This window comes from Elephas maximus, chromosome 2, assembly GCF_024166365.1.
Source record: "Elephas maximus indicus isolate mEleMax1 chromosome 2, mEleMax1 primary haplotype, whole genome shotgun sequence".
In the NCBI taxonomy this organism is placed as follows: Eukaryota; Metazoa; Chordata; class Mammalia; order Proboscidea; family Elephantidae; genus Elephas; species Elephas maximus.
The window spans coordinates 167,123,477-167,137,506 of record NC_064820.1 but is presented as its reverse complement, the minus strand read 5'-3'; the positions used below and the strand labels follow the sequence as shown (position 1 = coordinate 167,137,506).

At 47.1% G+C, this 14,030-nt stretch overlaps 1 protein-coding gene across 1 annotated transcript in view; it reads left to right on the top strand.

Moving 5' to 3' along the window:
• The window catches only part of FAT2 (FAT atypical cadherin 2), a 103,994-nt gene that overhangs the window by 70,529 nt on the left and 19,435 nt on the right, over window positions 1-14,030 (top strand). The window contains exons 11-17 of the mRNA XM_049874148.1: window positions 327-523; window positions 2,491-2,644; window positions 4,584-4,817; window positions 8,124-8,507; window positions 10,564-10,778; window positions 11,797-11,934; window positions 12,540-12,683. Of these exons, the coding sequence (XP_049730105.1) occupies window positions 327-523; window positions 2,491-2,644; window positions 4,584-4,817; window positions 8,124-8,507; window positions 10,564-10,778; window positions 11,797-11,934; window positions 12,540-12,683 (1,466 nt within the window). The remainder of the gene's footprint in view (window positions 1-326; window positions 524-2,490; window positions 2,645-4,583; window positions 4,818-8,123; window positions 8,508-10,563; window positions 10,779-11,796; window positions 11,935-12,539; window positions 12,684-14,030) is intronic.

Here is a 14,030-nt window from a genome sequence, read left to right as displayed (position 1 = left end):
TCTTCCAGACTAAATTGGACTAAGCAGAAATATGTGGCAGTCTACTTCTGAAAATCAGCCAATGAATACCCTATGAGTCACAATGGTTCCATCCTTAATGATCATGGGGATGACACAGGACCAGGCAGCATTTAGTTCCATTGTGGATGGGGTTGCCATGATGGGGGGCTGACTCTATGCCAGCTAACGACAGCAACAGAAGGCCATTGAGGGAGAAATTTTTTCCTTTCTCAGCAATCCTAAATAGGTGTCAGGTGGGCTGTCACCTATGCCACATGGTTTGTTCCTGTTGCTTGGCTCCTGAAAGCTCTGTGCTATCTTTTTAGAGGGAGACCCCCTGGGTCAGTTTGGCATCAGCCAAGCTGAGGATGAGTGGAGGATTTTCTCAAGGAAGACCCTGGACCGTGAGCTCACGGCCAAATACTTGCTCAGCGTTACAGCCTCTGACGGCAAGTTCCAGGCTTCAGTCCCCGTGGAGATCTTTGTCCTGGACATCAATGACAACAGCCCGCAGTGCTCACAGGTGAGAGCCTGGTATGAGGAGGGCTGGGAATAGAGGCAAGGAAGCTAGAGAGAAGGAGAAAGACCCAGGGGACCACTTCTGTGACTAGCCATCATTGACCAGATCTGCCCTTACTGCCCAGTTGGTCTCCGACTAGGGTCTTGGAGCAGGGGTCATTCTAGGCAATTCCTTAATCCCTATAGAGATGTCACCTAGCTTTTCAGGACCAGTCATCCACACCTTACCTCCTACACTCCCTAGAAGCATCCAGTTCTTTGCAAAACATATCCAGAAGTAAAGTAATGTCTGCATTCTCCAAACACATGCTGCCATGCCCAACGGGCAAGCCCGCCTCCTCTGCTCAGTCTGTTGGCATGGCTCACTATGATCAAATGCATCCAGAGAGACAAGCCCCGAGAGACGCCCTTCTGTCCACCCCATGTATGCCTGTCCTCACATCTGCGTGAGAAATATAGACCAATACAGATGTACTCCTTCAGGTTATGGACATGTACACAAACATGCAGACAGGGTAGTTACCTCATTGGTAGAAGATACTTTCCTAAAGACCTCATGCAACTCAGTGCTGAATTTCCCATGGGAACAATGGTTGAGTAGTGGTGTGTGTGTCTATAGGAATTCTGTTCTTAGAGGGCATAAATCGATAAAAACAGTTTTGCTTTTAAACTTTTTTTTTAACACAGCACCAAATAATTTTTAACTTGGGGGGATTTACAGAATGAAGTTAAAGTATTAATATTTTAATTTAACATCACGAATTAGCATATTTCAAATTTAGATAAAATTTAGCCGTGCAGTATAGATACATAAATGCCCAATTGTACATACGCACGTATAGACACATACTCGGGAACACACACAGACACATATACCCCATCACCATTTCTTTCTCTGTCTTCTACATTCCAGTCACATTAGGCATAGTAGAAAAAGAAAACCTGGGTTATCAGGATGCACGGAAAATGTCACTGCAGGAGCCAACCTTTTGGGTGGTTTCTCAGAAGAGCAGCCTTTTAGAGGATAATGGTGGCCGTGCCCTCCTCCTCTTCCTCCCTAGGCCATCCTTGTAACCAGCCTACATCCTCCCATCCCCTGACAGCAGCCCTGTGCTGGGAGAGGCTGGAGCCAGGCTCACCCTGGTCTTTCCAGGGATGGCCAACAGCATCAGTGGAGCCAGGTAAAAAGTGCCCACCAGGGCACAAAACCTCCACCCAGAGCACATACAAGGGTCTGTGCTTGCTCACACCTGCTAGTGGTGGAGACTGGGATGCTTGGAAGCTGAGTCCAAAGCCAGCAGCTAAGAAAAATTGGGTTCTCTGGGCCTCCCTGCCTCTCTCCTATGCCATATCCCCAGCCATCCCATGAAGGTGCCTGCAGTGGAGGGAGGGTAAGGCAGGTGATAAGGGCCACGGGGGTCCAGACCTGACTCAAACAGCCAAGTGTCTGTCTGGGGGTGTGGGCAGGGAGGGAAGCACACAGCCTGGCCTCCCCACTGAGGCAGGAGAAGGGCCTTGACCTACCACCTTCAGGAATGCCCATCCCATCCACCTCCTGCAGAAGCCAAAAGGCCCTATGGCGTACGCTGCAGAGGTCCTCCGGCCCTGGGTATGCGCTCTCGGAGGGTGGTTGTTTTTGTTGTTAGGTGCCGTCTAGTCTGTTCTGACTCATAGCGGCCCTATGAACAACAGAACGAAACACTGCCCAGTCCTGGAGTTTCTCTCTATTTCTGTCTTTTCTGATGAGTTTTCTCATCAGCCTTTCGCTTGTTTTTGTCTCCTTTTACCTTGCATGTTTCATCTTCTTCTCCTTCTCTCTGTTCCCCTCAATCCTATCTCTCTGCTTCTCTCTGGCCACCTCTGCCCTTTTAACCCCTCTCTGCTTCTGGCTCCCCTCTCGGTCACTGTGCATCTCTCTGGGCCTGAGTGTACCTTTCACCGTCTCCCTGTTCTTTGTCTTGCCATCTCCAGCTTCTCTATGCCGGCAAAGTCAGTGAAGCTGTAGCTCCAGGTCACTTCGTTCTGAAAGTTTCTGCAACAGACTTGGACACCGACACCAATGCTCAGATCACATATTCTCTCCATGGTCCCGGGTCCGAGGAGTTCAAGCTGGACCCCTATACAGGTAGGTTTCCTGAGCTACAGGATTGAGCCAAGAACTTATTTACTGAATGCCAAGTGTCCAGCACCCTAGTAGGCTCCTTGGAGAACAAGAAGCAGGAGTTCACTTATCCATCCATCCACTCAGCAAACATGTACTGCGGACCCACTCTGTGTCAAGCATTGCACTAGATGCTGGAGAAATAATCAATAGGCCACAAAACAAGATTGAGGTCTTTAAAGTCTGGTGAGAAAGGCAGGCATTGGACGACTGGTTTGAAATGTGCTGAGTTAAGAAGAAATGCAGGGTGCTAAGAGGATGTTTGATTGGTGGAATTGACAGGCTTAGGAGGGGGTTAGGTTAAACTTCTCTGAGGAAATATTTTATGCGTGGTTGGAGAACATATAGAAGTTATCCGGGGATAAGGGAGTAGTAGGGAAGGACATTCAAGCAGACATGAGAGTTTATACAAGAACCCCATGTCAGAAACAGCATGGCCTCTGAGGAGCCTGGTACACAGCGGATGAGGGAAGAGGGCAAGGGGTAAGGTCCTCAGGGCAGGCAGGGCCAAGTTTTACCTTTAGAGCCCCAGAAGGTTTAGACAGGTGAGTGTCATGGTCAAGAATACAACCCCTGCTTTCCATATGGTTATACTGTCAGTTGGGGAAAAACCTCATAGGACTTTGGTGGGGCTTGTGAGAGGTAAAGCAGGTGGAGGCCTAACCCAGGCCTGGCATATGATAAGAGCTGAAAACAGAGTGGCTGCCATGATCATCATTATTAGTTAGGGGACAAAGCCCCCAGGAGGCAGACAGCCCTGCAGGGAGGCCATGAATATCTGGGAGAAGCCAAGCTGTGAGAGGCTGGTGGAGAGGACAGGGTGGGACCTGCTTCCAGTGAAAGAGCAACCCCAGAAGGGGTGGGTCCCTGTCCTGCTGCTGTAGGAGAAGACATGGGGTTGTGGAGCATAGAGGGCCCAGGCCACAGAGGGCCGGCTGGCAGCACTTGGCTTGGGTCCAGTAGTTCAAAGGATGCCTCGGAGATTCCTGAGTAGGGAGGTAGCTGGTGAGAGTGGTGTCCTTCCTGACTTCGGCATGGGCATGCTGAGTGACCCCTGGCAGATTACCTAACCTTTCTCTGCTGCTGTTTGTTCAGCTGCAAGATGGACTGGTGGGGTCTTTAAAAAACAAAAACTGGGTAGTTTTTCTGGATATGGATAATACATGCTTATTGCACAAAAATGCAAACAAGGTATGTTTGAATGAATGTTTTCAAATTATGCAGAAACTGGAAAGTCCCCATAATACCTCACCCCTCACCACCAAAGATAAGCACTGTTGGTATATGTTCTGCCATTTTGCAAAAATGGAATGCTAGCTTGTGACTTGATTTTTTCACTTAGTAATATCTTGGAGATCTTAACAAGACAGTACATAAAACTCGATCATAATTCCTTTTTGTTTTTTTACAGTATTTTACTGTATGGCTCAACCATAATATACTTAACCAGTCCCTTTTTGAGGGTCATGTAGGTTGATCTTAATATGTTGTTATTATAAAAAATGCTGCAGAGAATATCCTTATGCACGTATTTTTATCCTTTGGTTAATTATTGTAAAGGATACATTCCTAGAAATGAAATTATGGGCCAAGGGTAACATATTTTATATGTTGTTAAAAACCAATGTTAGAAACTGCCTAATTGCCGTTTACAAATTCTGTGCCTATTTGCAGTTTGTTGATGAGGATTTACAATGGTGACTGTGGTGGTGGAATGTGTTTGGGAGAATTAGGGTTACGGGAGGGAGTGGGAAGATACAGGCTGAGCCGCCTTCCTGACCGTACATACACAAGACTGATCCCTTTCCTCTGTGACAAAACCTTGTGTGTCTGGGTAGGTATTTAGAGGCTCATGCTGAGGTGTCCCCAAAGAAAGCTCACGTGCTCTCATTTCTCTGGCCAGGGGAGCTGACCACATTCAGAGCCCTAGACCGCGAGAAGAAGGATGTGTACAACCTTGTTGCCAAGGCGACAGATGGAGGCGGCCGGTCTTGCCAGGCAGATGTGACCCTCCACGTGGAGGATGTGAATGACAACGCCCCACGGTTCTTCCCCAGCCACTGTTCTGTGGCTGTCTTCGACAACACCACGGTTAAAACCCCCGTGGCTGTGGTATTTGCCCGGGATCCTGACCAAGGTAAGTCTGAGAAGGGATTGGCGACCACTTCTGCTCTGGGGTTGCCTTGGGTGGGAGTTTTCTTCTCTCTGTGTTTCTCTTGGACTAAGGGCTGTGCCTCCTCTCTGAGTCTATGGATGCTTGAAAGTGGAAAACTTTTGAGACTGGAGATATAAGTACCATGTAGCAAAAGGTTTTAACAATGTTGTGAGGCAGGTATACTTCATCCTCATTGTTTCTCCCCTGTCACCCAGGCCTGGGGTCATTTCAATCCTGCCATTTAACCTCATTTAACCTGGATTTTGTGTGTAAAAGTTTTAACCAGAAACATACCAATCACAATTATTTCAACTCAATTTGCCATAAGAACTTTTTACACAAACTCCATTAAGTCTATTAAATTCCTTGATAAATTTTCTATACAGTGAACTTTAATCATTTCTAATATTTTCCATTTTAATGTTAATGGTGTTATTTTCATTGGGATTCATTCTTTTCTTTAAAAAGTTACAAGGCAAACCGAGGTCATCAATGAGCATCGCTGCCATATTATACCAGTTACAGCTTCTGCCATCATGAAGTAGTTTGTGTGTGTGTGTGTGGAGATTATATGTGTGTGTGTATACATGCATATATACATACTTATACACACACACACACACACACAAACACACACACATGCATATCCAATTTTCCTGGCTCAAATTTTATAATTCAGGTAGAGCAAAAAAAAAAAAAAAAAACATAGCCAGTCCAACATAGATTGATAATGATAATTATAATACTGTAATAAAAGTGGGATCAAAACACCCTGCTTTGTTTGACACCAGCAGGGTAAGTTTAAGACTCTCAGAGGAAATGATGGGGCTCTGGCGGTGCAGTGGTTAAGAGCTCAGGCAGCTACCCAAAAAGTTGGCAGTTGGAATCCACCAGCCGCTCCTTGGAAACTCTGTGGGGTAGCTATACTCTGTCCTATAGGTTTGCTATGAGTCGAAGTCGACTTGATGGCAGTGGGTTTGGGGTCTTTAGGGGATGTGAGTTTTAGCCTCACTTTGAGGGAAGTGAGAAATTTTGGAGGGATGCAGGTGTTCTAGAAAGGCAAATAGTCAGTGCAAAGGCAGGAGATCTAGACCTAGGAAACCTCTGTGTTTGTGTGTGTGTGTGTGTGTGTGTATGTGTGTGGCAAGGGGTTAGCAAGTATAAGGCATAGCTGGGTTTGGTAGGAAGGATCCAGAATGCACCAGAGCTGAAGTGACCCAAAAGTCATTTCATCTAACCCTCCACCTAACAGCTGCAAGGCCCTCTGTGGGCCCAGTTAGCCACTGCTTGCACACCTCCAGAGACAGGATGCTCCCTACTTCCTAAGCCACCATTTCTTTCCTCAGCACTTCAAATCAAGTGCTGCTTATTGGAGTTGGCCCCAGTCAGTCCTGGTCCTGACCTCTGCAGCCACACAACTCTCCTAGCCCCCCTCCAGGAAAAGCCCTTCTGAGACTGGGAGGTGGTGACCACCTGCTCCAGCCCCAAGACTTTCTGGGCGGAGCAGCTCTGGCTCCCTCAAGCTCATGGTTCCAATCCCACTTCCTTTCTTGGGCACATCCTCTGGTCTTGCATCGGTCAGCCATTAACCCTTGAAAACTGCTTGTACTCTAACCCACGTAGTCCGCCCAGATGTTCTAAGTACAGCCTGACCAGCATGCCTCTTTCCAGAAGAATTATGGTCTCTCTGGAAAAATGCATTTATGGGATTTGCATGGTGTGTGCGTTAACTTATATAAATTCAGCTATTGGTACAGAAAATATCTTCCACCACTTCCCCAAAGGGGCGTGTGTCCTTGTGTACATGAGACCTGAGACCCTTAGGTTAAGGGCCTGTCTTCCTCCCACTGAGTAAGGATTTTACAGCTGAACACTAAACGTTGGTATTTTTCATACACCGTGGCCCCTACGCATGCCAGCTACTTCATCTGGGCCATAACCGAAGAAGTCTATACAATCAGAGCCAAAACCACAGAAACACCGTGTGTTTTGGTTTGCTAAGAACTTTCCGTGGGTGTGTGTTTTAACTTTCTATTTTGACATAATTATAGCCTCATAGGAAGTTGCAAAAACAGTACTGAGAGTCTCATGCACCCTTCATCCAGCTTTCGTGAGTGGTAACATTGTACAGCTGTAGTTCAATATCAAAATCAGAAAATTGGCATTGGTGTGGTACTATTAACTAGACTATAGGCCTTAATCAGATTTCGCTAGTTTTTACATGAGCTCATTTGTATGTGTGTGCACATGTGTGTGTACATATGTTTTTATGTGTGTATAATTCTAGGCAATATTGCCCCAGGTATAGATTTGTGTAACCACCACCACAATCAAGATGCAGAGCTGACCCGTCACAACCAAGGAATCCACCATGCGTTGTTTTGGTCTCGCGTAATTTTCATTTCAAAAGTGGACATTGGACTCCAATCTTCATATAACATTTTCAGATAATTTAATAGATTTGCAGACTGGCTCCTCAAGAGCTTTTCTAAGAGGGCTTGGACCCCACCCCCCACCCCAGTCAAGAGCCCCTGCTCGAGAGAGTCTCACTCAGTACACCAAAAAAAAAAAATTGCCATCAGATCTATTCTGACTCATGGGGACCCCATGTGTGTCAGAGTAAAACCGTGCTCCATAGGGTTTTCAATGGCTGATTTTTCAGAAGTAGACTGTCAGGCCTTTCTTCTGAGGCACCCCTGGGTGGACTTGAACCTTCAGCCTTCCAGTTAGCAGCTGGCCATGGTAACATTTTGCACTATTTGAAAACAAACAAACAAGCAAAGAAAACTCATTGCCGTCGATTCTGACTCATAGCGACCCTACAGAACAGAGTAGAACTGCTCCATAGTGTTTCCAAGGAGCAGCTGATGGATTTGAACTGCTGACCTTTTGGTTAGCAGCCAAGCTCTTAACTACTACACCACTAGGACTCCCTTGCACTATTCAAAACAAAGCCACTGCCTTCGAGTCGATTCCGACTCATAGCAACCCTATAGGACAAAGTACAACTGCCCCACAGAGTTTCCAAGGAGCGTCTGGTGGATTTGAACTGCCAACCTTTTGGTTAGCAGCCATAGCTCTTAACCACTACGCCACCAGGCATAGTGGTTAAGTCCTTTAGGTTAGTAGTTGAGTGCAAACCACTTGTGCCACCTGCTCAATACAGCCTAAGCAAATTAGCCTTGACAGGGGAGCTCTCTCCTAAGCCCTCCTCTCGCTGGAGGGTTTGCTGCAGACAGGGCCAGAGGAGGGGCCTCAGTGTGAATTATGCCTCTGTCTCCCCCATAGGCACCAATGCCCAGGTGGTTTACTCTCTGACGGGTTCCGATGAAGGGCACTTTTCCATCGAGGCTACCACGGGTGTGATCAGGCTAGAGAAGCCGCTGCGAGACAGGCCTCAGGCTGTGCTGGAGCTCACGGTCCGTGCCTCTGACCTGGGCACCCCGACGCCACTCTCTACGCTAGGCACCGTCACGGTCTCTGTAGTGGGCCTGGATGACTACCTGCCTGTGTTCCTTAGCACGGAGTACAACGTGCAGGTGCGTGAGGACACCCAGCCTGGCACAGAGGTGCTGCATCTGGCCGCCCTCACTCGGCCAGGTGCAGAGAAGACAGGCTACCGCATCGTCAGTGGGAATGAGCAAGGCAGGTTCCGCCTGCACACTCACACAGGTAAGCCAGCGCATGGGCCAGCCCACGCATGCACACACATATATACACACGCACACACACCCTGAGAGGAGACGGGATGTTGAGAAGGGTCATGGGGTGTATGCCCATCCAACCTTCTCCCAGAGCATACTTCCATGGCCATTTCTCCACTCTTGTGCCTGTCCAGTACCAGGTCCCTTCTTCCACCCTGGGCCCACCTGATTTGGGAGCTTCCCCTGTTCACCCAAGTTCCCATCCAGGACTCTGTGCCCAGGGCCCTTGGGGACCCACCACCTCCCACAGTTTGAGGCTTCATGGCCTCAGCTCAGACCCACCCCAGGAGGCTGAGGCCTGTTTCCCTCCTTGGCCACAGGATCATGAATCACTTGCCGGAAGCTGGTGCTTACCCAGCCCGGGGTAAGGCTGCCTGCTTCCCTCCAACAGCCCTCCTCCAAGATACCCTAACACCCATGAATGTTCCCTTCCTCTCACAGAGAGAGAGGGAAGTAGGAAACCATCTATTTTCTTTCCTCTACTCACAGTAGAAGAATCTAAGCTAGACTCACAGGGTCTCATGGACCAGGTGCTCCCTACTTCCTAAAATAGCCACCTTATTGTTGAGCAGTATTTTTAACAAGTTTTTATTATGGAAATTTAAAACACATACAGAACTAGGGACAAGAGCATAATGAGCCCCATGTTCCCATCACCAGCTTCCCATCAGTATTTATCTACATATGGCCAGTCCAGTTTCATCTTTACCCTTCACCCCCACGCCCACTCACTGATGAGTTATTTTACAGCAAATCCCAGACATCCAATCATTTCACCCATAAATACTTCAGTAGGTATCTCTAAACGATTTCCAGTTCCCATCGAGTCTGCTCCTACCCATAGTGACTCCATGTGTGTCAGGTAGAATTGCCTCCACAGGATTCTCAGTGGCTGATTTTCCAGAAGTAGATCATCAGGCCTTTCTTCTGAGGAGCTCTGGGTGGACTTAAACCACCAACCTTTCGGTTAGCAGCTGGGTGCGTTAATTGTTTGCACCATTCCAAACAAACAAACAAAAAACCCACTGCTGTCAAGTCAATTCCGACTCAGAGTGACCCATAGGATTTCCAAGGCTGTAAATCTTTATGGAAGCAGACTGCCACATCTTTCTTCCACAGAGCCACTGGTGGATTCGAATTGCCGACGTTTTGGTCAGCATCTGTAGCTTACTGTAGCTCTTAACCACTGTGCCACCAGGGCTCCTTTTCACCATTAAACCAAAAAAAAAAACAAAAAAAAAACCCATTGCCGTCAAGTCGATTCCGACTCATAGCGACCCTATAGGACAGGGTAGAACTGCCCCATAGGGTTTCCAAGGAGCGCCTGGTGGATTCGAACTGCTGACTTTTTTGATTAGCAGCTGTAGCTCTTAACCACTATGCTACCAGGGTTTCCTTCGCACCATTAGGAGTTACAAAATGGTGATTTTCTAATCCTATCATTCCTCATTCATTTACTAACTGGAATTCTTTCATGAAGATGAGTTTTCCACCATTAACTATTTGGTTATCCAAGAAAGGCAGGATAGGTCCTTGGTCTTCACTTGTCTATTCCAGTTTTCAGAATAGGGCCCTAGCAGAGAGGTTGAACAACTTTGGCTATTATTATTTTCTTTTTATAACCTAAATTCTGTCATTGACTACCTGGTGAGCTTGGACAAGTCATTTACCTGTTAGGAACATCAGTCGACTCACCTAGAAAATGGGAATAATAATAATTGTTCTTGTTCCACAGGGCTGTTACAGATTTAAGTGAAATAAATTTAATATTACAGATTTACATGACATATTGCAGAAATAAATGAGGGGAAAACACTGCTATTGGGAACGATAATACTGAAGATGAGAGGAGGAGATGGAGGGGGAGGGGTAAGAGAAGGAGTTGGGGAGACAGAAGGGATGAGGAGATCTGTCTCCCCCAGCCCTGTTGAGCTGCCTCTTCTGGAGTATTGCTAAAGATCCCTCAGTCTTCTTCCCATGTGGTTCCAACAGCCTCATTGCTCCATCACCTCTTGTTTCTTCAGGGGTCCTATATGTCAACAGGAGTTTGGATTTTGAGACAAGCCCCAAGTACTTCTTGTCCATCGAGTGTAGCCGGAAGGGCTCTTCCTCCCTCAGTGACATGACCACAATCGTGGTCAACATCACTGATGTCAATGAACACCAGCCCAGATTCCTCCAGGACCTGTACAGCGTGAAGGTCTTGGAGAACGCCATCGTGGGGGACATCATCCTCACAGTAAGGACCCCAGCTTTGCTCTTTGTGGGGCATGAACTCAAGGATGGATTCTCATCTTCTCCCCTCACCCCCAGTCAGCCATGAGCATGGATTCACTTTTCAAATTAATAGACTATGAATTTGACTGTGACTCCTAGCCACTCCGCCAAACTGCTTCTCATGACAGAGCATCTCAGAGCCATGTTCGGTATGACTGGATACTGATCGAGTGGGGCACGGGATAGCCAAACTTTGACAGGAGAGGAAAGAGAAGAGATAGGCCCCAGGGGGCTGCCAGAGGCTCCAAAGCCTGGGAAGGGCCTGGTCACAGTGAGTGATATGGAGTGTCAGTGAGTGGGGAACACTAAATAACACCTCTTTGCATTAAACATGTCTGGATCCCTTCTGTGATGGAGTGAAACCAAGCTCCATATGCCCACATTCAGGTTCTCTGTGACCCTCTTCAGTCTGCCTCGCAGTCTTACCTCTTTCCACTCCTGTAATCCCATGCATCCTGCGTTTCAATCACACAGGAAGTTACGCCTTTCCCCAAACATCCTCTGCATTTTCACGCCTCTGGGCTCATACTGTTTTCTTTGCTTGGAAAGCCTGCTCCACCCCCAGGAGCCCTACTTATCCTTCGGGACTTCATAAATCCTTTTTAATATCCCTAGGTGGAATTTATCATTGTGTTCTTTGTGCTCAAATACTTTGCCCCAAATTAGAGTTACCCGTAATATTAAACATTATGCTTCCTGGGGACATATTCATTTTTACAGTCCTACCACTTAACACAAGACCTAGCACCCTGTTAGTATGAGTGAATGAATGAATGGATAAATGAATGAACTGTGGCATGCTAGAGTCCACACTAGGATGTGAATGAAGAGATTCTCTTGGCAGGGATGACTGTGGTCCAAGGACTCCAACCCAATATAATGGGCAGGGACATATCTGTCCCCTGTATACTCCCAGGGGCCAGGATTCCTTTCTGGTCCCTTGTGCTCCCCCATTCACAGGCCACCTCCCCCCACTGCAGGTGTCAGCAACCGATGAAGATGGACCCCTCAATAATGCCATCACCTATAGCCTGGTAGGAGGGAACCAGCTTGGGCACTTCACCATCCACCCCAAGACAGGGGAGCTACAGGTGGCCAAGGCTCTGGACTGGGAGCAGGTGAGTCACAGGGGAGGGGCTCTATCTGACCTCACCAGAGCAGAAAGATGACCCCACTGCAGGCTTAGAGGATGATTTTCAGTCAAAGTCCAGTCCTCACCACTTCCCCAGATCTGCCTGGGGAGCCTCCCACTTGTGTTCTCTGTGGGGCCTCTGTGGGATGGGAGGCCAGAGGCAGGGAGGAGCTGAGTGACCCTTAACCTTCCCCTGAGGGGCTTAGGCCAGCTTCTCACTATTGACCAGTTATTATGACAATAATAACCACCATTCACTGAACACTTGCTCTGTGTCAGGCACTTTGCTAATGCTTTACGTGCATTGTTCCGTTCAATCCTCAAATGAATGCTAGTAGGTGGGTCTAGATATTATCCTCAGAGAAATTTAACCACTTGTCCCATGTCATACTGCTAGTAAATGGGTGAGCTGGAAATCAAACCTATTTCTGTCTAACTCCAGAACCTAAGCCCCAAAATAGTATGGGGTAGGCAACGAGAGTGGGCATAGGGTAGCGTCTCCATCTTATTTTACCAAAAACATTAGAGATAAGGCAGGGGGGTAGAACTGAGGGGCTCATTGCTAACTCTCCACTGGGCATCTTGGGACAGACTTCTAGCTACTTGCTGAGACTCCGAGCCACAGACAGTGGACAGCCCCCACTCCATGAGGACACAGACATCGATATCCAAGTGGTTGACGTCAATGATAATCCACCTAGATTCTTCCAGCTCAACTACAGCACCACTGTCCAGGTAAGGTCAAGCTTCCAGAGACACCTTGAGGCCAGTCTTCCTTCTTTTCCTTCCTAGTGGTTGGTGCTAACCAGGGGTATCACTCCACCAAACAAGTCCACTTTGCCCACTGATAACCCCAAAGGCAATCCTATCACTATGATGAAATGCGATGGATTAGTGGCAGTTATATTGATGAGATCTACAAGATTAGATAGTGTCTTAAGCCAATCTCTTTGAGATAGAAAAGAGAGAAGCAAGCAGAGAGATAGGGGGACCTCATACCACCAAGAGAGCGCCGGGAGCACGGCACGTCCTTTGGACCTGAGGTTCCTGTGCTGATATCCTCCCAAACTAAGGGAAGACTGATGACAAGGACCTTCCTCCAGAGCCAACAGAGAGAAAAAGCCTTCCCTTGGAGCTGGAGCCCTGAATTTGGACTTGTAGCCTACTGGACTGTGAGAGAATAAACTTCTCTTTGTTAAAGCCATTTACTTGTACTATTTCTGTTATAGCAGCACTACATGACTAAAACACCATCTTTAATAAACTCAGAGAAAATATAGCTTAATATTTAGCTAACTTCTATAGGGGGAAGGTTTTTATAAGCATAAAGGCAATGCAACAAAAGCATAAAGGAAAAATGTTGATTCGATTACATAAAACTATAAAACATTTGTATGATCGAAATCAACGTAAAATTTTAGAACACTTAAAATTCTAGCCCCACCATTGCCCATAAAGAAGGGTACATACAGTCATCGCCTTTGTTTTGGTTGGGTTACTGACATGGGTAAGGAGAGGTCTGAAGGGGTTAGATCATGGGATCATTGAATGCAGGGCTGGTAACCAGTAGTGTGTGTGCATAGATGTGACTGCATCCGTTATTAAAATGCTGGTCTGTAATATCTGCTGCGTGGAGCCTCACCTTCCCTCCCTGAAGAATCTGTCCTTATCAGAGAAGAAATCTTTTCAGAACCCCCACCTGATAGACTTCTCCAGGGTCAGAATTGTGTTACTTGCTTTCTTAGTCACCTAGTGCTGCTGCAACAAAAAAATACCACAAGTGAGTGGCTTCGAAGAACATAAATTTATTTCTCACAGTTCTGGAGGCTTAAAGTCCAAATCAAGGTTTCAGCTGTGTTGATTCTTTCTGTGGGCCTTTCTCCTAGTTTCTGGAGTTTGCTGGTAATGCTTGGCGTTCCTTCGCACTTAGACAGGTCCTAACCTAGCATGTCTTCCCCTCTGTGTATGTGTGTCTATGCCTATTCTTTTCGTAAGATACCATTCAGAAGGCTTTAGGTTTAGACCCACCCTACTCTGGTATGACTTCATTAACATAACAGAAGAAACCCCCTACTTCCAAAT